The 27,680-nt window shown below is 42.8% G+C and overlaps 1 protein-coding gene across 1 annotated transcript in view; it reads left to right on the top strand.

Annotated features, from left to right (window-relative positions):
* Positions 1 to 361: 361 nt before the first annotated feature.
* Positions 362 to 27,680, top strand: part of AFAP1L2 (actin filament associated protein 1 like 2) — a 67,062-nt gene continuing 39,743 nt past the window's right edge. Inside the window, exons 1-4 of the mRNA XM_056850459.1 lie at positions 362 to 611; positions 20,552 to 20,680; positions 22,695 to 22,772; positions 25,038 to 25,132. Coding sequence (XP_056706437.1) covers positions 362 to 611; positions 20,552 to 20,680; positions 22,695 to 22,772; positions 25,038 to 25,132 — 552 coding nt within the window. The remainder of the gene's footprint in view (positions 612 to 20,551; positions 20,681 to 22,694; positions 22,773 to 25,037; positions 25,133 to 27,680) is intronic.

Here is a 27,680-nt window from a genome sequence, read left to right as displayed (position 1 = left end):
ATAAATGGAGTATGTCTAAACTGGAAAAGAGTGGCAGTGGACTCTTAAGACTTGTTTATCAAGTGCCTATATATTTATTTTCATATTAATTATATTCACCCTATTATTTTTATATATTGTACCACAGATCATATTGCTGCATGGAGGCTTAGGTGCAAAAAGTAGTGGAAAAAAAATGAGAATTGGTTTTTAGATCATAACAGTCTAACAAGTAAGTCCTTGGCAAGAAATGCTATATATTGAAAAGAAATCACTAATCACAGGGTCGGGAAAATGGTACCCTCAATGATAAGTCCTTGCATTCCACAAATCATTTTACAAAGTCTAAGAGTAAAGACAAGAGCAGGTGATTCTCAGAAAGATGCCTTCAGATCAACCAATTCCAGATGTCTCACATACGCAAGCCACAGCTGAGAGACAGACAACTCCCAGAGTCATGAGAAAGTATTCCTTTCTGATGTTCAATATGATGGTTAGTGAGACCGTGTGTAAGGAAAATCATGTTGTCTATCATGATATTAGGGGGAATTTCACTGCTCTCAACTCCTTGTCTGTCATTGTTGAAGTTCAAATGGAGGATAATGAAAGCAGAAGATCAGGCATAACAGAAGGTAACTTTCTTTCTCTAAACCTAGAGAGGTAGTTTTGCTAGACTGTTGCAGCAGAAATAAACAGGGTGGATTCTAGCTCATGAAAGTTTCTACTGGAATAAAGTTGTGTTAGTCTTTAAGGTACCATTAACAGCCCCGTGGCACAGAGTGGTAAGCTGCAGTACTGCAGTCCAAGCTCTGCTCACGACCTGAGTTCGATCCCAGCGGAAGTTGGTTTCAGGTAGCCGGCTCAAGGTTCAAGCCTTCCATCCTTCCGAGGTCGGTAAAATGAGGACCCAGCTTGCTGGGGGTAAAGGGAAGATGACTGGGGAAGGCACTGGCAAACCACCCCTTAAACAAAGTCTGCCTAGAAAACGTCGGGATGTGACGTCACCCCATGGGTCAGTAATGACCTGGTGCTTGAACAGGGGACTACCCTTACCCTTAAGGTACTATTAGACTCAGCTTCTCAGAGAGCGATGCTTACCTGTATTCCTTTCCTTTTATCCCTTAGAAGTTCCTTGATCAATTGATCTTGAGCAGCATATATCTAGTGTTGGAGGGATATAAGGACTGAAACAAATCTTGCCACTGACAATGTAGCCTTGGGGTCCCTATTGCTTAGTAAAAAAGGCATTATGTCAGTCACAGGGGCATTGGATTTGTATGTTAAAGGGGGGGAAATATAGTGCAATCGAAGTTCCTCATAAAAGTGGCATTCCAAAAGGGCATGAGCTAATGAGTCAATAGAGCCAGAAGAGCAAGGGCAGATCCTGTCTGAGTATGGTACATTCAGAATTCTGCCCTGCATTACCTGTATTCCAAGATTCTGCTTTCTTTTTTAAAAATGGGTTCTTATTGGCCACAAATATAAGACTGAAAGAATGTGTGGGCAATGCCTCTTCAGAAGTTAAACCTTTCTTTGTATTTATCAAGACATTTCTGTCATATATTCAAACTCACCTACCGTATATACTCGTGTATAAGCCGAGTTTTTCAGCCCAAAAAAAGGGCTGAAAAAGCCGGCCTCGGCTTATACACGGGTCAATACAGTAGAAGGGGGAAGGAGGGAGGAGGGAGGAGGGAACTTACCGCCGCCGCCGAGCCACCGCCATTTTCTCCCGCCAGGAGGGGTCTTGGGCAGCCTCTCTGCAGCCGCAGAGAGACTGCCCTGCCCCCCCGGCCCCCGCCGCATTTTCCCCCGCCGGGAGGGGCCCTGGGCAGCCTCTCTGCAGCCACAGGGAAGCTGCCCTGGGCCCCCCCGGCCCCCGCCGCATTTTCCCCCGCCAGGAGGGGCCCTGGGCAGCCTCTCTGCAGTCGCAGGGAAGCTGCCCTGGCCCCCCCGCCCCCCGCCGCATTTTCCCCCCCGGGAGGGGCCATGGGAGGCCCCTGCCCATCGCGCCGCTGCCGCTTCGCCGCCTCTCCAGGTAAGTAGTGGGTTCAGGGGCTTTTCCCCCTCCCCCCCTTGGATGGCACTGGGGTCGGGGTGGGTCGGGAGGGCCCGGGAGGCGGCGGGAGGGCGACCTGGGGCAGGGGCCCTGCGCTCTAAAATGGCGGCCGCCATTTTAGAGCGCAGCATTGCGGGTAAAGGAAATTTCTTATTGCCCCTCGGCTTATACGCGGGTCAATAAGAAATTCCCTTTTCTGGCCTCTAATTTGGGGGGTCGGCTTATACTCGGGTCGGCTTATACCCGAGTATATAAGGTAAGTAAGAAGGGACCACTGGTCTAAGAGCCACTTTGCTTTTTCAAAACTCTTGGCAAGCTACAGTAAACTACACAACTTGAACAGATATATTCAGTTTCCATAATGCAATCAAGTCAAAGAATTAAGCTTTCTTGACAAGAATTTGCTTTTACATTGGTGAGGGTATTTTAAAGCACAGCTTATGCCTTGCATCAGAGCAGAAAAAAACAAGCCGCTACCATCCCATCATAGCCCTCTTTCCCACATCTAATAATTGAAATTACTGGAAGGCTGTTCAATGAGAGAATCCTGGGGGAGGGGAGGTTCTAACCCAGGTCCTATTTAATAGCAGGCTCGTTTTCCAACCATGGAAGTAGATTTCAGATGGTTTTCAAAGAGGGACTTCTGCATCAAAATATATCTTTTCCTCTCTGTTACTTCAAGTGTTGCCCTGAGAAAATGTGTGGTGAGTAGAATGTGCTCTGTCTGCTTTCAGAATTTTTCTCATAGTAGTTTTAGTGGAGGAATGGCCTTCCTGACCCCGTTCTTAGCAGCACTGCCTGTGGGAGCTCCACATTGTTAGGTCACAATATGAAAGGGGAGTAGGATCCCATGCATGTTCCAGCTGTGATTATCTGATCTGTTGCTATTCTGGGAAGGACTGGGTGTTTCCATGTCCCTTGAGCTCTGTGTTTTGCCTTCTTGCCTTTTGTCTAATGTGCTTAGATTATGGAAAGTACTTGGAAGTATGTCAAACTGGTATTATTGTTGCCTTGGTTTATGGGATAAAATTTACAATGAATAGGTTCCTGCCTTCTCTCCTGTAAATATGCTTGTGGGATATTTGTGTACACACATGGCTTCATTTTTGCCTCTCCCAGTTAGTTCCATCACACACACACACCCAACTCTCAAATTAAGGTCTGTTTACTTCAGGACAACTCCTTGGTGGTATTCTCATTTCCACATTATTTAAGAGTCTGAGTTTTAAATCTGCAGAGCAAAGTTTTAAATTGAACCAAAGATTACAAAGAAGAGCATGGAGCAAAGTAGGATTTCAGCACTAGGCTTCAGTCCCCCAGATCTTATAAAGTAGGAAATTAAATGCGTAGGCACTGGTATCTTTTGCTGAAGGAGTGTGCACGACTCAGGCTGTTACATGGGCCAGAATGGACTTTGTCTGGAACTAAGTGAACTGCCCCGTGATGTTGCAAGCCCCACTCCCAAAGTCATGTAAAAAAAATTACAAAACTGGCATTCCCCCCCACATTTCTTCCTTTTTCCTCTGCATGTCTGACTGTGTTGGTCTTTGAAAATAATTTCTCAAATCGGGTATCAGTGGGGTTGCCAGCCTCCAGTGGTGGCTGGAGATCTCCAGGCGACAGAGATCAGTTCTCCTGGAGAAAACGGCCGCTTTTGGAAAATGGATTCTATGGCATTATACCCCTTCAAAGTCCCTCCCCTCCCCGAACCCCACCTTCCTCAGGCTCCACCCCCAAAATCTCCAGATATTTCCCAGCCAGGAGCTGGCAACTCTAAGTATGAGCTAGGAGATGTACCTGGTCATTTTCGTTCCACAAAACATCTGGCTGGAGAGGACAGTGCCATTGAAAATGTATACTGTCACTGCTATGGCTATATTTATACAACATCCACTGACATCTGCCTGACCATAAAAACCCAAATAAGGCTCATGTTTTAATCCTACATTTTCAGCTGTTTGCCATTATGTAACTCTAGTTTTCATCTTTCTCCTGTTTTCCTCATGCATGTTATGTAAAACTCTGCTGAATGCAACTTGGACAATGGGGGCTTTCTGGAAACTAAATGTGTCAAACCAGTAATCTCTGGTCTCAGTATTTTCAAAGAATTATGTAAAAGTGAAGGCAGTTCTGTGTGGTGTTGATCACTTATGCTTCTCTGTTATCCTTACAGAGACACAAATAAAAAGATTTCAGAGAAGTCAAGATTTAAATCCTGGTTCCTTTGACACGTATCATTTATTTATTTGTAAAGACCTGAATATCTGACTACATAAAAAGTACCAAGCTTGCAGACTGACTCTTTAGCTCTAAATTGAACTTACAATAATGGAAGGAAATTAAGCTATTGTATTTTTGTGACCTCTTCTAAATTAATGTCCTCAGTCAGCTTGGAAAGTGCAGCTTTTTAAATGGAAGGGTTCCAAATCTGTAATTATACCTGTGAATATATGACATGTCTTCATGTGCTCAAGGCAGGCTGTGGCAAAGAAGTTAGGGAACTCAAAGATCACTTCCTTCAGTGCACAGAATTAAGCAGCTTAAACTTTTCTCCTCCTGAAATGTGTGTGCTTTTTAATTTTTGCTGAAAGCCCTACATCTCATAAAGTTAATTCCCATTGTTTTTTGTATTTGCTTGTATCATGTACGGTATCTATTCTTTGTCATCGTCCCCAAGCTCTTGAGGGCAGGATTTGCTCTTTTACTTCCCTTGTTTACAGCTTGACCAATATTTTTTTTCAAATTCCTTATCCTTCTCCAACTAAAATTTCAAAATCAATGTTCAGAATCTCAAATAACCAAAAAGGCTAGGCTGGATTACTGTAACTCGCTCGACGTAGGGCTCCCCTTGAGACTGACCTGGTGGCTCCAGCTGGTACAGAATGCAGTGGTGAGGCTCCTTACAGGTGCCTCGCCCCAAGAGCATATACGGCCAGTTCTCCACCAACTGCACTGGCTCCAGCTGGAGTATCGGATCAGGTTCAAGGTGCTGGTTTTGACCTTAAAAGCCTTACACGGTCTGGGACCCTCGCATCTTTGGGACCGCCTCTCCTAGTATACCCCCTGCTAGTCTGGGAGGACACATTTCATTTTGTTAGTGTAGAGACTTATGGGCCAGGGGAAGGTGCTTATTTAGCTGAACCTGATGGAGCTGCAGAGTATTTGGTCTTATTAGGGCTGTTACCCTAATTAAACTGTCTCCACCTTAATTGGGGAAAATAGCTGAAGAGACTGAGCGAGAGGTCGGTAACCAAGATTTTTTAACCAATGCATACCAGGATTGATCCTGGGGGAAACTCTCAATAAAGAATAAAGAGACTGTTGTTAAACCAAAATGTTTTTTTGTTATAAAAGGGATAATTTCAGACTCATGCATTAATCTTATGAAGGGTTATTTCACAAATCAAGTTCTTGAGTCTGCGAGTATTGGTTATATTTTATTTATTCACATTATTTATAGATTGCCTTTCTCACAGGAACTGAAGGCAGATTACACATACAATTGAAAAGTACACATACAATTGAAAAGTGAGTCAGTACAATTGAAAAATGGGACATTCAATAACCAATGCATTTGGATTTTAGAGTACGGAACTACCAGAAAAAACTGAAGCGTCGCATAAGTATTCACATGACAGAAATTTACGTGACAGGTGGTACAGAAATTACATAATAGGGTCCTACTTACAATAAGCTATACACAGCAGTATATACTATATATAAAAACTATAAATGGAGGGGGACAAATGTATATGCTAAAAATGTTCTGAGATAAAACTCATTTGTTAGTCGGCGGAGGATCCATCAAACAGGACTGTTTAAGAAACACTGGCCACTGCAAAATTTCGAATTCAGCCTCTTTATATCTTTAACAAATGCAAGATGTATTCTGCTAGCACATTTCTGGCATATATACAGGCTACAGTAATTTTGGAGCAGATACTAACAAAGAAAATAAAACACAGAAAGATTTCAAACCTAACTTCAAAATGACAGCTCCTTTTCAATTCTGTCCCCCTATGTGAGTAGTAAGGTCCTAACCAAGTTGGGTTCTGCCAGAACTCATCAGCCATCAGAACAATTTCCTATCTACCTCACAGGATGTAAAAACATCTAGCTCCGTGAGAAATGAGAGATTCCCAGCCTCCCTGTTGATACAGACATTGGTCCATCGCCATATAAATGTCAGACCTTCCTTAAATGAAAGGTCTTGTCCTGCTCTCAATCCATGACAGTTCCAATCCTTGCTGGTGAAAGAGGTATTCCACTAAACTCTGGTATTCAGAAGGTGCCAAGGTAGGTTATAGGTGCACTGAAGTTTCCCTGCAGGGACAACAGTAATGTTTTTATTGCTTCCAGACTATTTAAGCTTACTTTGATAGCTAGGAAATAGCAACTTTCCCAAAGATATTTGGTGAACAAATATTTGAATCTGGATATCCCTGTCAGGTTATTGCCACTACTTCCAGGTTTCTGTTCCATTATCACAAAAGTACTCTCAAGTATACCTTCAGAGATATTAGCATAACATTGTAATTATAGTCCAGTGCTAGATACAGAGGTTGATTAAAGAAATTAATTTATTAACATTTATATAATTGCAACTTAAAATTCACTAAGCCAAGAAAAATAATACGAAGAGAAAAATGGAACACTAACTCTGCCTATTATCCCTGTATATATCCTGTTCAGACCTTTCTGTTTCCATTGCATTGTATCTATCTCATAGACTTTCCTTGGCTGCTGTTAACCACGCCTTTCTGGACTTTACAACTTGATCTATGGCCTCCATCTTACCTTTAATTTGGTTTGTGATTTCTGATGAGCCATTACAAAAAACTTCACTGCAGCCCCTTTCCTAAATAGGATAATAATGTTCCCCTTCTTCCAGGTTTTAATTTAGTCACTGGTGTTTCTCAAGCACTTTTAAGATAGGGGTAGGGAGATCTATTGGAGTTCCCTAATATATAATGATTAAGCGTATTTCTTGTTTTATGAAATAATAAGCATATTGTGGGATGAATTAACTTTCAGGCTGAAAGGAAGTAGTACAGATTATGACTAGGAAAGTAAGTGGAATTGGTCTCAGATTGTTACACTTCTTTTCTGCAGTCGAGATTGTAAATCAGAAGTGTGTGAACTTTTGAAAGTGTGCAGTTCTGCTGAAGTAGATTATATTATAACTATAGCTAGATACCTTCGAACTTTCAAGAAATTAATATTTTTACTATGCCAATAAAGGTGTCCGAATCTGAATCTGAATATTTTTTTGCTGAGAGACATTCATATATAATTCAACAAATTTGTTGAGAATGGAGGTATTTTGCATGTAAAATAGTGTACTGTTACCTGCCATCACTTCCTTCCACTTCTGGAAGACTTGTGAGATTAAACATTCAACTCTGTTGAGCTACCATTGTGGTTGGATAACTTCTCTATGATGGATGTCAATATGGAGACTAGGGTTGCCAGGTCCCTCTTCACCACTGGCAGGAGGTTTTTGGGGCAGAGCCTGGGGAGGGCAGGGTTTGGGAAGGGCAGGACATCAATGCCATAGAATCCAATTGCCAAAACGGCCATTTCCTCCAGGTGAACTGATCTCTATCGGCTGGAGATCAGTTGTAATAGCAGGAGGTCTCCAGCTACTACCTGGAGGTTGGCAACCCTAATGGAGACCCTATAAACCATTCCATTAGTGTAATGTGGAGAGTAACTGTGCAATACTGAAGTGGGGGGGTGGAGCTGTTTAGAAGCCAGCATGACCCCTGCACCACCATCCATGCCACTTGCACCATCCAAAGTGGCATGGATGCCGGCGCAGGGCCACCTACGCCAGCTCCAGGGAGCGACGCGGCAACAGAAGGGTCGGGTGCCAGCGCTGCTTTCCCAGCAGCATTTTTTTTAGTGCCTGTGCCAGCATCCAGGTGGGAGCGCCCTGTTTTGCAAGCATTGAGTTAACCCTTCAAAACACCTGGCATAGCCCTGTGAAACCCAATGGAGGAGTTTCACGGGATTTTGTAAACAGAACATTACTTTTATTTTTGGGAAGCCTTTCAGGAGGCTGCACCGTCCTTGGCCATCACCTAAGTATCCCCCCCACTTTCAGGAATGCTATGCCCATTTACATGTCAAGTGATTCTATCTTTTAAGAGCTGCCTTGGTGCACAGGGAATTCACTGGTTTGAGGCACAATGCAGTGTCAAGCTCTGTTATGACAGGGTTGAGGAGGTGGCACTCCATATGAAGAAGACAAAAAGTGACCCAGCCAATTCAGTTAAATCACTGGAAGAATCTGGATATGAGGTCTAGAATTTTCGGCAGCTGCTAGCCTAGGAGATTGCTGTGTAGCCAAGTGGGCTGTGCAGGAATTTCAGTTTTGTAGGATGAGATCAGTCAGCAGCTAGCAATGAGTAATTTGACTGACTTGTTGGTGCCAAATTGGGGGTTTGTAGTTGTGGTTCATTGGCCATAGAGTTTGTTTGGCAGTGCAGAGCAGTGGACAGGGAAGTATTCTAGAGGCTCTGCTGACTGGGGGTTGAACCTGACTGTTCTGACAAGAACCTCAACCCCCATATCCATTGGCCTGTATATGTATTTTTTCTGGATTTCCAGTCCAGTAGGGGGGGGGGGAATCCTAGATGCGCCACTTTCTACGACTTACTTTTTTTTTCAATAAAAGGTTTGACCCTGCTCAATTTAGTTGGATATGCTTAATCCAAACAAGAGTCCAAGCCGATTCAGTGGTCTAGCGGAAGCCAACTAATGAGAACCCATTACCTTCTGAATCTTATAAAGTTGTTCAGCTTGCTTGGTCACAGGTCCAATAGGCTTCAAATATATTAACAAAGGTACAGCCCTTCTAGACCCCAATATTTAACATGCCTAACTGATCCCATTCAAAGAAGAGCCTATATGCTGGCTAGACGAAATGTTCTCCCTTCTGCCGTGCTGCAAGGGAGATATAATAAAGTCCCTTTTGCAGAAAGGGTATGTCCTTGTGGGGACGGTAAAATTGAAACAGTCTCCCACGTTTTAATCAACTGTCCTCTGTATGCTAGAAATCATTTTCAATTAATAGACCCAATCTTCGCGGACAAAGAATGGCTACCTGTAAGCATTAAGGCCGCCATCCTTATGAACACGCAGGATCCATTAATAATTGATGTGGTGGCAAGATTTTTACTGAGGGCAATTAAAGTGCAAGAAAGCTTGTGCAACTTATGAGGTAATTTTAGGGCTGTGAAGTGAGTAACTTCTAATATATTTAAACCTGTTTTAGTGTCAATTTTATGGAGATGATTCTAAATTGTTTTTATCACGTTTATATAAATGTTGTATAACTAATGCCAATAAAGGTTTCGTATTCATATTAACAAAGAAACTGAAGTGGAATTTCAAAGGATACAATGACTTCTGAAATTGTGTCAGACTATGAAAAAACTACAGATTTTTTTTTTAATCACCCCTATACTCATAAGTTCACACCCCCGTCTGTTTGGAAGATGAAGTAATAATTGAATGTTTAAATAAATAATTATTCAAATGTTGAGTAAGACTCACTGTTTGTGTATTCTCCATTTACTAGTCCTATGATATAAACTCCTTGGTGAACATGGGCCAGATATTCCACCTTAGTGGAGAATAATTTTTTTACACTGATTCACCCATCTGAACGGGAAGACTGAAGTTAAGTGAGATGGCTCTTTCAGCCATATATTTCCAGATCTCTGTAGCAATGACCTTTTGGTCACATTCCAGACAATTTGGAACCAAATTCTGCAGACCATGCCAATTTTAAACTATTATTTGGAGGTGAGAAGTGTTTTAGATTCTGTCTGTAGAGGCAACCCTTTAATTACAGTCTATGGTATAAGTAATAATCAAGCAGTGGTGATGGAGAAAAGAGAAATCACTAAATTATAGCTGAGCCTCAATAATCTCTTGAAAGTTTGTTAGTGCAAGAGAGAAATTAAAGAACGAACAGTGAGCTTAAAAAAAATTCTAGGAAGGGCTAAAGTGCTAGAAGAGCACAAATTCATTCATCAGCAGGTTGCTTTGTTAGTGATTTTCTGCTGAAACATTAAATAATAATGACCTAATTTTTAAATCTATGATAGGATTAGTGATACCTTCAGTGTGCTTTATCTAATGGGCTTTAGAGGTTTGTTGCCATTTATCATTCTCCCGTCTGGATAATAGGCTCATGTTTACATAAAACAGAGTCTGGGATGGGCTATGTAACAAAATCTCTTTTATCCGGTAAATGGCTGTTTTGCTAAGTCTGGCACTCCTAAGCAGTTAAAGGCCACCTTTGGTGTTCCCTTTTAAAGGCACACATAAGTATGTGTGTTTCTCATAGAATACACTCTCTTGGTGAACCCTTGAACCTTTCATCCAAATATGTTTTCCTTGAGAAACCAGTATATAGTGTTTTTCTTATGTTTGCACACAACTTGAGTATGTTCCTTCCTGACTCTTTGGTAATGTCAGAAACCAATAAAGCACAAGGCAATTTTTGCTGATTCAGCTTCCATTATTTACAATTTAATAGTGTTCCCATGGTTATCCACCAGTCTTTTTTAGTTGAACTATGGTACATCAACAGCGGAACTAGAAAATATTCTTGAATAGGTAAATTTAGGGACTGCGCTTCCAGAAAAAAAGAGGTGGACAAGTCATTCTGTATCTAAAAGTCTCTTAGGTTTTCCCATCATGAGTAGTTAGGGTTGCCAGGTCCCCCCTCTCCTCCGGCAGGAGGTTTTTGGGGCGGAGGTGAGGCAAAGATCCTGCGCGCGTGGCCGTGCCAACGTGATCGCATCACTTCCGGTTTACACCTGGAAGTGCTGCCTCGCAAGGGGCCTTTTACCACTCAAACTGGGAGTTTGAGTGGTAAAAGGCCCATTGTGATGCAATACTTCTGGATGTAAACGCATTGCAAGGGATCACTTCCGGTTTACACCTGGAAGTGCCGCATTGCAAGGGGCCTTTTACTACTCAAACTGGCAGTGGGCAGGTGCGCGTGCATGCGTTGCCTGCTGACTTTCAGCTGGTCAGTGGGCAGCCAGGTGGATTGGCATGGGTTTCCCCACCACCACCTGGCACTTGGCAACCCTTTGAGTGGACCAAGGGAGAGCACTAGCACTCCACAGGTGGTACCCTCCAGTGATGAAGCTGAAGCTCCAAGAAATGCATTTTTATTGCAGGCTAAATGTTCCCACTTCCATTGTCATTGCTGTTTTGGGTCCCAAGAACAAAGCGGGGAGGGGGAGGGGGAAAGAATTGGTACACTTTACTCAATCCTGAGGGGTTCAGTACCAGGCTCCAAACACAGTTATTAAGACATGGTGTCTTTATGACATTTCAGAAGGAAAATCTTTTGATTTATGGGATTGTATGAATGATGTATGTGGGGGGTTACAAGGTTATACTGGCACAAATTATGCTTGGCTTGATTATTCTTTGTTATAATTGGCAGGTATATGCAAAGTAGCCTTGCTGTCTTAGTGTGATGATAAAGTCGTTCCGCAAGGAGTAGCTATTCAAAGATTGTTGTTTCCATGGTTATCTATACAATTCTGTCAGATGTCATGATGGTAAAATGATTTTTCCAGATTATACTGGATTTTAAAATAGGTGATAGCTTTGTTTATCAATAGATTCCTTGCTAAAATATAGTGCACTCTCAAATTCATTTACTCAGAAGTAAGCCTCGCTCCTTGGTAAGAGTACTTAGGATTTCTGTCTCCTTGACTCAAATAGACTTCAGGTTTTTTATTTGTTTTTTGTTTTTTGAAAGCTGACAAGGGGAAAAACAGCCCAGAATCTGCAGTGGTGGAAGGCAAGACTTAATTTGAATTAATTAATTAATTATTAAAAGGCCGTATCACAGTGTGAAGTATACTGCAAAATGAGTATGTAGTAGCAACTAACTTCCCTTGTGAAATGTTTCTTTCCCCAGCAAAATAATCTTTTTTTATTTAAAAATGTGTTCTGCGATCGGCATTTTAATTGCAAAAAATTGATAATAAGTTCAGTTTTCTGTATTTCTTCTGGCTAGAATTATATCAGATGTTTTGGATGGAATTGCTAATTGTGCGATTATACTGTGGTGCAAAGGAATGAACATGAGATCTCCAAAATTATTTCTTTAAATTTTTTATTCAGAAAATTTCTCTGCTGCCTCTCTAGCAAACCTTCTCAATGTGGCTTACATTCCAATTTTCATAGATCTTTATAATAATTCCTCACCTGCTAGCTCAATCCTCTGGCATTAGGGTTGCCAACTCCCATGTAGTCACTGGAGATCTTCTGCTATTACAACTGATCTCCAGGCGATAGAGATCAGTTCACCTGGAGAAAATGGCTGCTTTGGAAGGTGGACTCTATGGCAGTATACCCCACAGAAGTCCCTCCCCTCCCCAAACTCCACCCTCCTTAGCCTCCACCCCCCAAATCCCCAGGTATTTCCCAACCTGGAGCTGGCAACTCTATCTGGCATCCTACTGATAAATCCTCCTCATATTCCATACCTGATGGAAGCTTCTTTTTCTGTTTCCTCCGGCCTGTCATATTACATATCTGGAAGAGGTAATAGATATCTTAGAATAACACCTATCCTTAGGCATTATAAAAACTTTTTAAAAATCAAAAGCACATTTACTTTGTCAGGAGGTGAGAAGCCTAACGATCTTCACCATATGAATGTTTAACTGCAAATGTCAGGGATTATTTTAGCATTTATAAAAATCTGCCACAAGTACTTTAGGGTTGGATTTGCTGGATCAGAAGTCCAGAGGTCCAGTGGAGACTGTGAGGTCTGTAGGATGTTTTAAAGCTTTGAAAGATCTTTGGGATGGTAGGCCACTTGGCAGACTATGAGCTCAGAAGATGCAGTATTAAATTAAAACTGCAGGCAAAGAGCTTTCTTACAAGTGACCATCCTGTGATTGGAGTAATACCTTAAGTCAAGATTACTAATAGCAATAATAAAATTCATGTACAAAGGTCCTTACTGTATTTGTTTTGAAAGTTCTAAAAAGGCACCAGGAACCGTGTGTTTGTTCAGAGTGGAGGAAAATCTTTACTTCACTGAATCCTCTGAATGCATTTCATACTTTCCAACCTTTCTATGCCTGAATCCTCCCACCACCCTCTTCCAGTGAAGGGGGAAGAGTAACTCCGTCATTTTTTCCGCAAACTGGAGGGCCTTTTATGGTGTTTCTGTTGTCATTGAATTAAAGTTCAGAGTTCCCAGTTTAGGGATGACAGCCCATCAATAGGGCTACTGTCTAGATTTCCAGAATGGCCCATATTGTGCTGGTTGGTTTCAGAAGTTGGGCTGTCCGCACACAAGCAACAAGGCCCATTCTCTGCAGCGTATTCTGCATATTCCATATCTTACAGAAAGAGAAGGCCAAACTGTTCAAACGGTGTTTACAAATCCACACATTTATCCAAGGTGTGATTTGAGTTACTGAAACTACTTTTTATCTTCATTTGTACAATGAAAACATATTCATTTCTCATTTATTCCTGACAGTTTGTATTTCTTCCCCGGTGTTGCACCAACAGTTGTAAAGTTCTCATTTCCAAGTTCCAAAACAACAGTATCATGTACTCTGGTAAATGCTGAGCTTCCTACATGCTCATTGCTGTTGTGATTACTAAGTAGAGTTATTTGGTATTTCTTTGACTGGAAATTCCCTTACCAGAATAGGATTTTTGTATGATAGGGATGCCAGCAACGGGTTGGGAAATACCTGGAGATTTTGGGGGTTAGGGTTGCCAATTGCCCAGTGGTGGTGGGTAAACTGCGGGCAAGCGTGCGGGCACTGTGGGCACGCGCACGCAGACACAGCGCTCGCGCCACTTTTGTTTTAACCCGAAAGTGACGTGGACGCTCTAGCACCCTTGGCTAAAACTCTGTGGAAACCATAGAGTTTTGGCCGGGATCGCTAGAGCGCACAGGTGTGTGAGTGCTCCGTGCCAGGCGCTCGTGTGCATCGTGCGCTAACACCATGGCCCTGCGAAGCGCCTGCCGGTGGAGCTGCGGGGCCTGGCAAGCCTATTGGGGGTGGTGCCTGAGGAGGGCGGGGTTTGGGGAGGGACTTAAATGTCATAGAGTCCAATTGCCAAAGCGGCCGTTTTCTCCAGATGAACTGATTTCTATTGCGTGGAGATCAGTTGTAATATTGGGAGATCTCCAGCCACCACCTGGAGGTTCACAACCCTACCTCAAGGATATGGCCTGCAAATGACTGGTGTTTTCTCCCTAATTTGGCCTGTCTTTTTCTCTTGTTCAGACCTCCATAACTTGTGACTCACAAAGCCAAAAGCAGCCCACCAGCCATGCTTTTTTGTAGCCTGAAAGTGCCTGTTATTTTCTTCCATGTAGGTATCAAAATCAGGTATATCAAACCGTAGTGAGTTGTCATAATATTTAGTAGGCTGCATTTAGCTTAGTGGATCAAAAGATGTGCATTCCTGGCCCAGGCTAGGGCCATTTTAAAATCCTGTAGTTATAAATTCAATGGATTACATATAATTCTGCTTCTAAATGGGGTGCAAAGAGGCCAAGAGATTATCTAAAAGAAAATTTATGCAGCAACACTGTAGAAAATATGCCTGGCTGGATCTAGATAATGCTGGGGTGGGAGGATGTCTGGGAACCCGATGAATGCTGTTGAACACACTCTGGAGGAAAGGTGCTTGTAAGTTTAGTAGATAAACAATGAAAACGAACTAGATTCAGGAGTACACACATAACTGTAGTTCTTATTCCAATTATACGTTGGGGAATGAGCCCAAATTTCAGAACTGCGTTCTGAAAAACCCAAGCTATTTCTAATATTTTGAAAAATAGTTTTATTTGCTGATCCAATTTCGAGTTGAGCTGAGTGAAGTTTGCTCATGACTAATTCTACCACTGTTAGAAATATCTGGTTTATTTAGGGTTGCCAACCTCCAGATTGTAATCCAAAGGAAAAAAATACTCAGTACACAGCCACTGATAATTACAATATACTACTGTAATTGTGACATGTACATCAATGTGTATACAAGTTACCAACTTTTCACATTCAATTAACCTATCTCTGGTTATAAATTCAGTTCATGGTGATCCTGGAATCAGAAAACACTGTTGGTAATAAGTGGGGCGTTCCGGAGAGATGGTTTAATTATGTTTTCAAGCAAATTTAGTCTTGTTGTAATAAGAGGATGCACACAGAGTTGCGATCAGCTGGTTGGTGCTGGCCAATCACGTAGCTGGAATCCCGCTTGCTGGATCAGCTAGTTAGCCTGGATCTCTCATCTGCTGTATCAGCTAGCGTGGACTACCGCCATAAAAGCCTATTGGTAGACCTGGCCTCTGGCTGAGTCCCATTGGGAGGCCAGGTCTACCCATTGGCTTTCTTGGCAGTAGACCTGGCCTCCAGAGGTCCATAGAAGCCAATGGGTAGACCTGGCCTCTGAAGGGGGACTTTTTCCCCTCCTCGGAGTCCAGGTCTACCGCCAAGAAAGCCAGTGGGTAGACATGGCCTCCCAATGGGACTCAGCCGGAGGCCAGGTCTACCAAAGGAAGCCTGCCCAATAGCTGATAGGCGGGCGGGGGGGGCAGGAACCACCGAGCCGCCCGCCCAGCAATCGCACGGCTAGAGGGGAGGAGAGGCTTTAGCCTCCCAACCATTGAGGGCAAGGGAAAGGGGGACCTGGCCATTCTCCACGGCGGGGGGGGGGGAGAGACAGCGCGCCCACTCACCTGCTCTCTCTCTCTCTCTCTCTCTCTCTCTCTCTCTCTCTCTCTGGTGCGCCGGCTCCGCAGCCCGGCTGCCGTCGCGAGCGGGCACAAGAGCAGGGGCTTCGAACCAAGTTCGGAGAGCCGCACTCAACGGGCCAAAGAGCCACATGCGGCTCGGGAGCCGCAGTTTGCAGCCCCCCTTTTGTAGTGGTTAAGAGTGGTGGTTTGGAGTGGTGGGCTCTGATCTGGAGAACCGGGTTTGATTCCCCACTCCTCCACATGAGCGGCGGAGGCTAATCTGGTGAACCGGGTTGGTTTCCCAACTCCTACACATGAAGCCAGCTGGGTGACCTTGGGCTAGTCACAGCTCTCTTAGAGCTCTCTCAGCCTCACCTACCTCACAGGGTGACAGTCGTGGGGAGGGGAAGGGAAGGTGATTGTAAGCTAGTTTGATTCTTCCTTAAGTGGTAGAGAAAGTCAGCCTATAAAAACTAACTCCTCCTCCTCCTTGTGAAATGAACCTCCATGGCAACTGGAAGAGACCAAGAAGGAACCTGCTGTTCTATTGTACATACCCAGCCATGGTTTTAGGTCATTGCTATCGTGAGTGGGCAGCATGGAAGGTCTGCTTGTTCGAATAAGTACATGTTTTGTTCCTTGGGAAGATCAGCCTTCTGTGAAAGCCATCCAGCTGTTTCAGCTGCCACTGTCAACACATCTGTTTCTTTTCACAGTTAGAGAGAATAGCATTCTCCTTCTGTCATCACCATCTACTTTCCCTTTTCCCTACAGCAGCCGACCCTTGTAAGCCCAGGAATGTGCCTGGCAGGATGGGGTGGGAAATCAACCACTGGCCAACAGCACCCACCATTCAGTAACCTGAATGCTTACTCTGAATCAGCACCCAATGATAAAGCTGATCTATGGATTTTTCCATACAAGACACAGAATCAAGTCCCAGCTTGAGTTCCTTCTGCCAAGGCACTCTATCAGGGGGGAAAACATTGCAAGTTTAGAAAGTTTTGGACAGATGTTTGAAAAGAGGGAAAGGGTATAGAAATGTGAAGGCTGAGGAAGGGGAGTCGGGGTGGGGGGGACTCCACTTTCTCCTAAGGAGTTTTGTTTTTCCAACAGAAAAATTGGCAATTTTGGAGAGCAATTGGGGGTGGAAAATACTCCAAAGGTTTTTTTAAATGAGTGGAATGCCTTTTAAGACTTGAGTTTTATGAACTTAAAATATGTAGTATAAAGACTTTTATGGTACAGAGCATTAGAAAATGATAATTCCTTTACCCGGTGTAGATATTTGCACCATATCAAGCATATATTTATTGTTTAAATATGACTAAACAACAATTAATACACTGTGTAATGCATAGGGTTGCCAACCTCCAGGTGCTAGCTGGAAATCTGCTATTATGACTGATCTCCAGCTGAAAGAGATCTGTTCACCTGGAGAAAATGGCCGCTTTGGCAATATGCGCTCAAGGTCTTTGGATGGATGAGCTTGAAATAAAAGGAAAGGAATTGGACTCTATGTCATTTAGGTCCCTCCCCTCCCCAAAACCTGCCCTCCTCAGGCTCTGCCCAAAAAGCCTCCCGCCGGTGGCAAAGAGGGACCTGGCAACCCTAGTGATACACTATTGAAGAGCTCAAAGTTTTCAGTGTTATAAAGTTCAAATCTGTCTGAGTTAAACTGAGTGAGACTGTCTTTGTCTAAATAATATACTTCGGTTTATTACAAAATTTGTGTTTTCTGTTTTATTTTTCCCTCCCACTCTGATAACAAAAACTAAGATACCTGTGCTAAGGGAGCATAGTGTGCTGAAGTTTGCAACTGCCTCTCTGGTGTTGGGTATGTTCACACTTTTCCTTGTAGAAAAATAAGGCATTTATACTTTTAAATGGAATAAGTGTGCCAAACACTGACATTGTATGCTGAGTAATAAATGATGTACTTTATGTTGTAGAAACAGTAAAATAAGGTTAGATACAATAACGGGTTGAAATTAAATCAAAAGAGTTTCCGTCTAGATATTAGGAAGAATTTCTTAACGCTTAGAATGGTTCCTCAGTGGAACAGGCTTCCTCAGAAGGTGGTAAGCTCTCCTTCCCTGGAGGTTTTTAAGAAGAGGTTAGATGGCTATCTGTCAGCAATGCTGATTCTATAACCTTAAGCAAATGATGAGAGGGGAGATATCTTGGTCATCTTCTGGGCATGTAGTGGGGGTCACTGGGGTGTGTGGGGGAAGAGTAGTTGTAAATTTCCTGCATTGTGGAGGGGGTTGGACTAGATGACCCTGGTGGTCCCTTCCAACTCTATGATTCTATGATTCTAAGTATTTCATACATTTCAATCATCCCCCTTCAATTTTGGGGGTGGGGACAACAACCCGGGGGGGCAGGCTTCAACATTTCCAAAAATTTTACATCTTTTGGGGAGTGCAAGGAAGACTGGGGTCTCGTCACCCCTTCAGTAGTTATTCTTCTTCAGAGCTAGCACTCTGAGGCCTGGTTCACGTGTGCAAGAAAATCAGGTGTCAGAGTGCAGAGTGGACTGCTCTACTTCTGAAGGCAGGTGGTTGATCATATTTCTCAGACAAACGTCTAGGTGGTGGCTGGAGAGCTTCCGCTATTACAACTGATCTCCAGGCAACAGAGATCAGTTCACCTGGAGAAAATGGCTGCTTTGGAAGGTGGACTCTATGGCATTACACCCATTGAAGCCCCTCCCCAAACCCCGCTTTCCAGCTCAACAACTATCTTGCCTCAGGCCTGATTTTTTTTTTTAACTGGGTCCATCTTATCCTGGTCCTAGCATTTTGTGACCGTTATCATTCTTAGGGTTGCCAGGTCCCTCTTCGCCACCGGCAGGAGGTTTTTGGGGCGGAGCCTGAGGAGGGTGTTGTTTGGGGAGGGGAGGGGCTTCAATGCCATAGAGTCCAATTGCCAAAGCGGCCATTTTCTCCAGGGGAACTGATCTCTTATAGGCTGGAGATCAGTTGTAATAGCAGGAGATCTCCAGCTAGTACCTGGAGGTTGGCAACCCTATTCATTGCCCACCAGTGCCTGAAATACCGGTGGGAGGAAAGGGGGAGAAATAGAGGCACACAGCAACATTGCGCCAACATCACTTCCAATGAAAAGCGGAAGTGAAATCACAGGATGCTTTAGGATTTGCAGCAACTCTATGGTATCATTTCCGGCTCACTGTATCACTTCCGGTGCACCAATGTAAAGCCTTTGTATCAGTCCCCACCCCCTAAATGTTTCTGGGGGTTACTGGCTGCTGCCTGGCATTCCTACCATATGTGTATCTTCATCCGCAGTGAGCCTAGGGTTTCCAGCTCTGAGTTGGGAAACCCTGGAGGTTGGCAACCCTAATCATTCTGTATTCTGCACGTTGCATCCGCTCTTCTCTGTGCACTGTTACCGGCTATTGGTTCCCCCTATTGGTTGCTCCACTCATATTTATCTATATTCCTTCTTCCATCACTTCACCTATATTGAAGTTTAGATTGTTAGCTCCTAGTGCCAGGGACCAGCCCCTTTGTTGTTGCTGTTATGTAAATCATCATGCAAACTGATGGTATTGTTATAATAATGGCAATGCCTGGCTTCCTGCTGTTGGCTTCTCTTGCTAAATGTGTTGAGGCAGGAGGAGCCTAATATATGCTTTTTGTTGGCAGATGTTTGTGCTCCTAGTGAATCAATGCTGCTTCCTTTTGCAGTGCATAGCATTTAGTGCTTTTCTGAGCGAGTCTACTAAAGGAAAACACAGATTCAAGTGTACCCCTTGGTGTCCAATACTGCCTTCCACCCAGTGATACTCAAAGTCTTTGCTTCTGTTTCTTCACAAAATGTTTTGTTATTCCCTTTCTTTCCTGGGTTATTTGTGTGTGTTTGCCCTCTATTCTGGCTCAGTACAGCAACAGTAGGTTGGGGATAAGGAAGAAGGCAATAATAAGGAAAAGATGACCCCTCCAAAGCACTTTTAGTTAAAACATCCAGGGAAATTCCTCCTACCTTTTAGATGTGGACATAATATGCCCTGGGCCAGTTCTTTGTATGTGTGTCTTCTTCAAATGTTGCTTTGATGCTGTTTGTGAAAAGAGATGTGCAGAAGATTAAATGGTGCCTTTTGGGGGGATTAAATTTTGCTTCAAAGAGGTCTTTTCCAGATGGAGTTGTCCAAAGTGTTCTAGCAAAAAAACCCAGTATTGCTTCCTTTTCCTAGTATCCGTGTTTCATCATAAGGATGATGAAAACTGAAATGAGAAACAAAATCAGATAAATCAGTAGGGGACTTAAGTGCGTCATTTTGAACCAAAGGTTTAAAAGTTACATTGAGCCAAATCGCTATGAGACATTATAAACTAGAACTCGAGGCAAAGCAAAACTTGTACCAAACGTAAGAGAAATATCTTAACTCACATTTCCAATTACTTTGTCACAAATATGCAACTTTTATTGTGTTTCTTAATTTGAAAAGCCCTGTAAATGTTGGCTGAGATTTTAGCATTCCACAGGAAAGTCTGAATTATCTCTTATGACATTCCCACTGTCTAGACACTTGAATCAAAATTGTTCTAGCATGAAATCTTATTTGAGCTGAAATCAGGAAGCTGGATGATGCTAAAAGCATAGATGTTATAAGTTCTGTAAATCCAAAAGGATTAAACAATACAGCAGTGAATGTGAACCTCTTAATTATGTCCAACAAAGTGGGCACAGTATATAAACAATCAAAAACATTTGTTTTGTGTCTGCTTCAGCTCTAGAGCAACTGCTTACAGAACTTGAAGATTTTCTGAAGATATTGGACAAGGAAAACCTCAGCAGCACTGCAATAGTGAAGAAGAGCTTTCTGTCTGATCTCCTTCGGCTCTGCACAAAATCAAGTGGTAAGCATGTTCTTAGAGAGGAGCACTGGTTTCAGCTCAGCTGATTTCAGAAACTAGTTATGTTTCTGATACCCATATTAAGCTGTGTCTCCCATCACTTTGGAAATCTATAGTGTCCTAAACTTTATATAGTAACAGCCAAGGGTAAGATCCCAAGTTGCCCATGCAGAAGCAAAAAGCATTTGCCTGAAATTACTGTGTATTTCCCCCTCGAACTGTATCTGCTCCCTCTCGCAAGCTGTTCTTGACGATCTCCTGACCCTCAGGAGCAGCTCTTTGGGTAGGGTTGCCAACCTCCAGGTACTGGCAAAGAACAAGTTAGCCTGCTGCCAAGTTAGGTAGTGTACAAATAACAACAGAGAAGAAAAAATACCACATATATATGGAAATTAGTGAGAGATATTCTCTCATACCAACATGTGAACTAGCTACATAGCAGACCATGTTGTGTCCTGAGGAAGATTTGTAAATCGAAACAGGAAGAATACCAGATCCCTGTATTGCACTCTTGATACAGGCAAAGGGAACCTTGTACTCTTGATACAGATCAAGAGGAACCATAGTATCCAAGCACGAAAGCCATACAGCACGTCATTACTAACGCCAACAGCTTTCCAGGAAGACCAGCTTTGCCAGCTGATTTGGTCTCCATGTACTTCTCTACACATGGACTTTACACTTTGGGATTCTCTATGTAGTGTTTATTGTACACGCATAGTGTTCTGTATATTTCGTATATTGTGCTTTTGTATATTCCACTGTTCTTAACAACTCTCACTATTTTGCAAATTTACGTAGTATTTGTTCTTCTCTGCTGTTATTTGTACACAACCTCCAGGTGCTAGCTGGAGATCTCCTGCTATTACAACTGATCTCCAGCCAATAGAGATCAGTTCACCTGGAGAAAATGGCCATTTTGGCAATTGGACTCTAGGGCATTGAAGTCCCTCCCCTCCCCAAACCCCGCCCTCCTCAGGCTCCGCCCCAAAAACCTCCTGCCGGTGGCAAAGAGGGGCCTGGCAACCCTATCTTTGGGTGATGCAAGGAGCTGCAGAAAACAAGAGAAGGCAGGAAACTTCAGACTTGACATGGAGATCAGTTTTTTAGATCTAACCAGAAAGTCCTGTGACACCTGAACACTAACACATTCATGAGGATGGAAGCTTTTTGGGGACTGCTTTATAAGGTGCATAAAATAGTGCCCTTAAATGTCAGGTATGTATACGCTATACGTGAGTATAGAGAAGAGAGTTTGTAACCATTGCCCGAAGGCTGTGACATTGAAAGGGTAGCAATGGTTCTGTCACATTTAATCTCGAGCACTGTGTTTATTCATTGAGGTTTCCTGCATCTTGTAATTGGCAATTGTGGCGATAATATTAACTTTGTAACGAGGGGTGTTGATTTAAAAAATAAAAATAACAACGTGCTTAGTTTAGCATACAAAGATTGTTTACAGCTGTGCTGGTCCAAAATCAGAATCCAAAACCAAACTGCAGGCCACACAATTCTTTTTGTTAGGACCAACCAAAATGACACAAAACAGTGAATCAAGCTTACAAGTTCTCCAGAGCACAGGGATGCTGGCAAGCAAAAGGCCTTCAAAATCATGGCATGAAACACCTCTTTTTTCTCCCCCCAACCTTTTTTAAAATTCGGTGATATGAGGAAGAGGTCTGGAGAACTCAAAAGCCGGCATACTATTTTGTGGCATTCTGGTTGGTCCTAATAAACTGTGTTGTGTGGATTCTGTTTTCCCCCTAAGCATATTCTACCATTCCATGGACACGTTCAGCTCCTCTGACAGATAGATTTTGCAAGAGGAGGGTCAGTTAAGATGCTGCTGAGGTGCAAATCAGTCAAGATGAGCTCAGCCCCTTCTCTGATGTTACAGAAGGAAAGAACAACAACAAAAGTATAGATCAAATAACTGATCTAAAAATTCCTCCTACCAGTGCTTTGCTCTACATGTTTGCTGTTTGCCAGAATAAGGAGTTTATTCTTTGCTTTGTAGGCGGCGATGAGGAATACATTTACATGAACAAAGTCACCATCAATAAACAGCAATGTGAACCAGAGAAAGCTGAGAACGGTAGGGATTTAATGCTTTTAGTTTTTGTGATCCCATATCTCAGACAGGCAAAGACAAAGGGACATAAATTTTATCTTTTTATTTGGGTATTTGATAGTAATTTCAGTCAGTGGAGAGCTGAATCAAAAAATGCATCATAGTTGTTGCATGTGCAACACGAGCTAGTTTGACTCTCTCTGTTTATATTTTCAGTGCAGTGCAAAAAGGCTGTGCCTCAGAGCAATTCGGCTTCCTTCCTAGGTGAATACCCAAAGGGGGAATTATGAACATAACACGAAATCTTACAGTAACACATCCTAAATGATACGATGTACTCTCTTGCAATGTAGGGTATTCCAGCAAAGTGTAAGGTAAAAAAAAAAAAAAGTAGTGCTTCTAACACTAAAGCATGGGGAATTGTTACATATTTTAAGTTAATCCAGTGTCACCCGGATGGCACTCCAGTAAATATTAGTGAAATGATGCTTGCTTCCATGCACAGAGCACCATACCGAAAAGTGTATCATGTGCCAAAAAGGGTTAAACACACACGCGCACACACACACAGTCAGCACACTCTGTATACCACGATTTTTCATTGATTAATTCTGCACATTTATCCATTGATGGACAGTTAGCATGGTAAACTCTGACATGTTCACTTACTCATTTCATCTTTCGCAGCAGCCCTTCCTGGCTTTGGCACTTGCATTTTTTTTGTTTGTTTATAGACTGTGGTTCAGGACATGATGCTGTTACCTCATGCCCCTCAATCAGGATGTGAAGTAGCGAAGATCAGGAAATCAGAGAAGCAGCAGATGTCCAGTTTGTTAGACTAATAACATCACTGCATATTCTGGATTCGGCTCTGCTGCTTCTCTTGTTGCACCAGTAGGCCATTACAGGATGTAAGTGCAGGGCTGTTATTGTGGCTTTGCAGACACAGGCTGAAAAGGACCGGTGTGATTCTAACTTTTATTTTTAAACCATAGAAGCATACAGCAAAGGGAACTGTAGATTTCGCCCCCCCAAAGGCACGGTAGCCTATTCAAGCTTCGAATGCCGCGATTTTGAACAGCCGTTTTGCTAGGTATAGAATCCTAGAGCTGGAAGGGGCCACACCGGCCATCTAGTCCAACCCCCTGCTTAATGCAGGATCAGCCTAGAGCAGGGATGTCAAACATAAGGCCCGGGGTCTGGATTCGGCCCCTTGAGCGCTCATATCCGGCCCGCGAGCCAGCCAAGGCAGCCATCCTCCTAGTCCCGATCTGGGCTGGCAAGGCATGGCCTGGCCCGACCAAGTGATATTTATGTCATATCCGGCCCTCGTAACAAATGAGTTCGACATCCCTGGCCTAGAACATCCCTGACAAGTGCTTGTCCAGCCTCTGCTGAAAGGCAATCACAGTACCACTTCAGACATGACATTTTCCCCCCTGTATGAAGATTATTGTTATACGCCACCATGCGCACAGATGGCACAAGTATTTATTTGGCCTATGATTACTTATGTTTAAATGCCCCATCATAGCCATTCAGAAATGTGAATACTGGGCTTACCTCGCGGATGGAAACTGTTGACAAGTGCCTTGATGCATGATTACAGACTCCTATTTGGTAAAACTTTAAACAGCTACCATGTGGTTTTAAGTGGCTGCCGTGTGGTTTGCTGTGTTTCCAGCCTGAGAGAAGGGGCCTTCCATTTGCTGTCAGAATAACTAGAGCCCTGGAGCCCTCTACACCCTCCCTCCCTTAGATTTCTTGTCTAATGTGGTTTCCAGCACTATGATGAAAAAGCCACATTTTGTTTGCAAACTAGATGATGATCGGAATAGAAGGCTTTTCCCACCTGCTGAGCCTCTAGTCTGTTCTATGTGCAGTTTGTGCTTAGTTAAACTGGAAAAGTTTGAATTGCCTGCAAGTTCCAACTGCCATCCCCAGAGGTAATGACAGGGTAAATGCTTAGGGTTGCTCAATATAGACAGCCTGGCCTTGCAAGCAGTTGGATTATTTTTAACATATCTTGGCCTTCTGTAAGTTTTCAGTGTCAAGTGAAAACGGGCCAATAAACACACGAGAACGTGTCCTTAACTGTACTTAAATAAAAAAAATATTGAAGGTGATATCAAATGCCGTTTTTGTGGTCTGTAACACTCTCTCTAATTACCTCCTTGCTTCCTGCAAAACAAAATGTTAGCATCTAAGAATGTTTCAGAGCACACTCTATGCAATGGACAGTTCGCAAGGAAGAACCACATGTTGTTATTGTTTCTGTTTGTGCTGCAGTTCTGGGTCAGAGAGACTCCTTGACCAATGGAGAAGTGGAACAGCATTTGTCTCCTCCTCAGAAGAGCTTGCCTGACCTCCCGCCACCAAAAATAGTACGCCCCTGTTTATTCCTTTGCTGTATAACAAATGTAATGTGCATTCTGCGATGGGGTTGAATGCCCTTCAAAGCAAGCGGCACAGTGTGATGGTTAGATTAGGACCAGGGAGACCTGGGTTCAGATCCCCTTTCTCTCAAGAACCTCATGGGAATGACCTTGGCTTTGTTGCTATGTATTAGAGCTGCCTCACAGGTTTGCTGTGAGGATAAAATGAAAGGGAACCACATACTGTCCCCTGTGCTCCTTGGAAGAAAGATGAACTCTAATAATATTGAGTGAAGGAAAAAATCTCAATGCTTTTTCAATGCATTTAATACTAATAGTATTATTATTATTAATAATAAGTGCATAACTATACCGTAGACACTGGCAACAGTTTTTTTACAAACACCAACTTTTCTACGATTCATTTTGTTCACTCTCTGTTGTGTAATTTGTCCAGATGCCAATATTAAACAATCAGGAATTTGTTTTTTTTGTTTTGGTTCAGCTACATCAAATGGATGTAAAACTTTAATTCAGTTCTGGATATAACCCACCAAGTTCTGGCTGTAGGATGTCGGTGAGTAGTTAACGTAGCATGTATTTTAGAAAACAAAGGTGAAATAACTAGGACAGACATGGAGGTGACCATCACTCATGAATGCAATAGTGTAACACAATAGCTCTGGGAAATGGGGACACCATTTTGTGACTCATGGGATGCTCTAGTCACAACTAACTCTCATCCACTAGTACTCCCCCCCCCCGCCCCACCATGTGTGTCTCTTTTCTTCCTCATTGTTCTGCTTCTTTTCTTTGGTTCAATTGAAATCTTGCTTTCTTCCATTTTCTTTCCAAAAGGCAGTTTCTATTGGATAGGCAATATGCATGGCTATGAACAACCATTTGTGAGAACCCAACACTATGACGTATTCACAGCATGTTTATTCACTTTTAAACCATTGTTTCCACCCATTCCAGATTTTAAAAAAGAATCTAGAAATACCGACAGCCCAAAATTTTTAACGAGGCTGAATTCTTAATAGAATTAATAATCATTCTTAATAAGTGAAGTTTAAAACAGTGGGACTTAATCCTTAGTAAATTTTAGAACAACAATTTTTAGAGAGCAACTTTGTAGGCAGAGGTTGGCTCAGACCTAGCATAAGTGTGACAAAATATTGTACTGTGGGAGACTGTGATTGTGGAAGAAAGAGATCTTGGAGTAGGAGTTCTGTAACTACTGACTTCTTTCCTCCCCACTTCTGGGTTGGGTCCCTTTTAAAAGATCCTCATGCACAAGATGGGTGATTTCACTGGTTCTGGCCACAGCAGCCCTCCAACTCTCCCTTCATGCTGCTCCTGAGGGTCCCCTACCCCCCACCCCACCCCAGGAGCCGCATTAAGAGGCATTTTGGGCTGCAGTGGGAGGGGGAAGGGGAAGTCTGTGTAAGGAAGTTTTAAATGAGATCTAATTTTCTTGTCTTAGATCTTCCTGACAGTGTTCCACCTTTAACGCAGAATGTTAGGAGACTGCCCCAGGACACCCAACTTTGTATAGCAGAGATTTCCTTTCCTTTCTCCCTTAGAAGCTTCTTGATTCATAAATCTTGAGCAGCAAAATTCTAAACATATTGTTTAAGGGATATAGCAGTGATTTCTGCTAATCAAAAGGTTTATTGTGCTTTTAATGCTTTCTTGTGATTTTGAGTAGTCACAAGTCACACTCAGTGGAATTATTACAGATAATGTTTTTAAAAATAAAACCTAGTTATTAGCATTTTGCATTTAATTTAGCTTCCAATTTTTATGAACAGAATCTTTTGTTCTCAAACCACCTTTTTTCCTTTCAAATACGGTAAGATTAGACCTAATCGTTTAGATATTAGACATAGGCATAGGAATCACAACTGTGAGGAACATTGTGCTACATAATTTAAAAGGCTTGAGAGAAGATGTATATGTGTGGGGGCAGCGGAATGCCTGTGGGTGGCCTGCTAAGGAAATGGTTCTGTGAATTACAGTCAAAGGGTGAACGGAGGGATTATTACTGTGAAAAACTTCCTCCCAGACAGTCCTGCAGGGGATTTTAATGGCTGAGTGTCACTACACGGTCATGGGGCAAAGGAAGTCTGAGAGGGACAGAGCCTTTCAGATGTACTGCTCTTGTTCTAATGAATACAGCCCATCATTTGAGGTTTTCTAACTAATCTCTCAGGCTGAGTATAGCAGGCTGTATATTTTGTAGAAGCCTTGTGTTGAGAGAGAGGCCTATTTTCTTTCTATTTAATTTATGTGTTCTTTTGAGAGGTGGGCTATAATGCAGAATATGCTCCAGGATCAGAGGAGCATATTAGGTGCTGTGAAACACAGGCTGGATGGTGCTGCTGCAGTTGTCTTGTTTGGGGGCTTCCTAGAGGCTCCTGGTTGGCCACTGTGTGAACAGACTGATGGGCCTTGGTCTGATCTAGCATGGCTTTTCTTATGTTCTTATGTCCTGTTACCAAAAGGACATCCATGTCAGGGTGTGCACTTTTGAGTGTCTCCACACATGTAGGGT

This window comes from Euleptes europaea, chromosome 5, assembly GCF_029931775.1.
Source record: "Euleptes europaea isolate rEulEur1 chromosome 5, rEulEur1.hap1, whole genome shotgun sequence".
Lineage (NCBI taxonomy): Eukaryota > Metazoa > Chordata > Lepidosauria > Squamata > Sphaerodactylidae > Euleptes > Euleptes europaea.
Note: the sequence above shows the minus strand (reverse complement) of the source record. Positions and strands in the feature narration are given on the sequence as shown.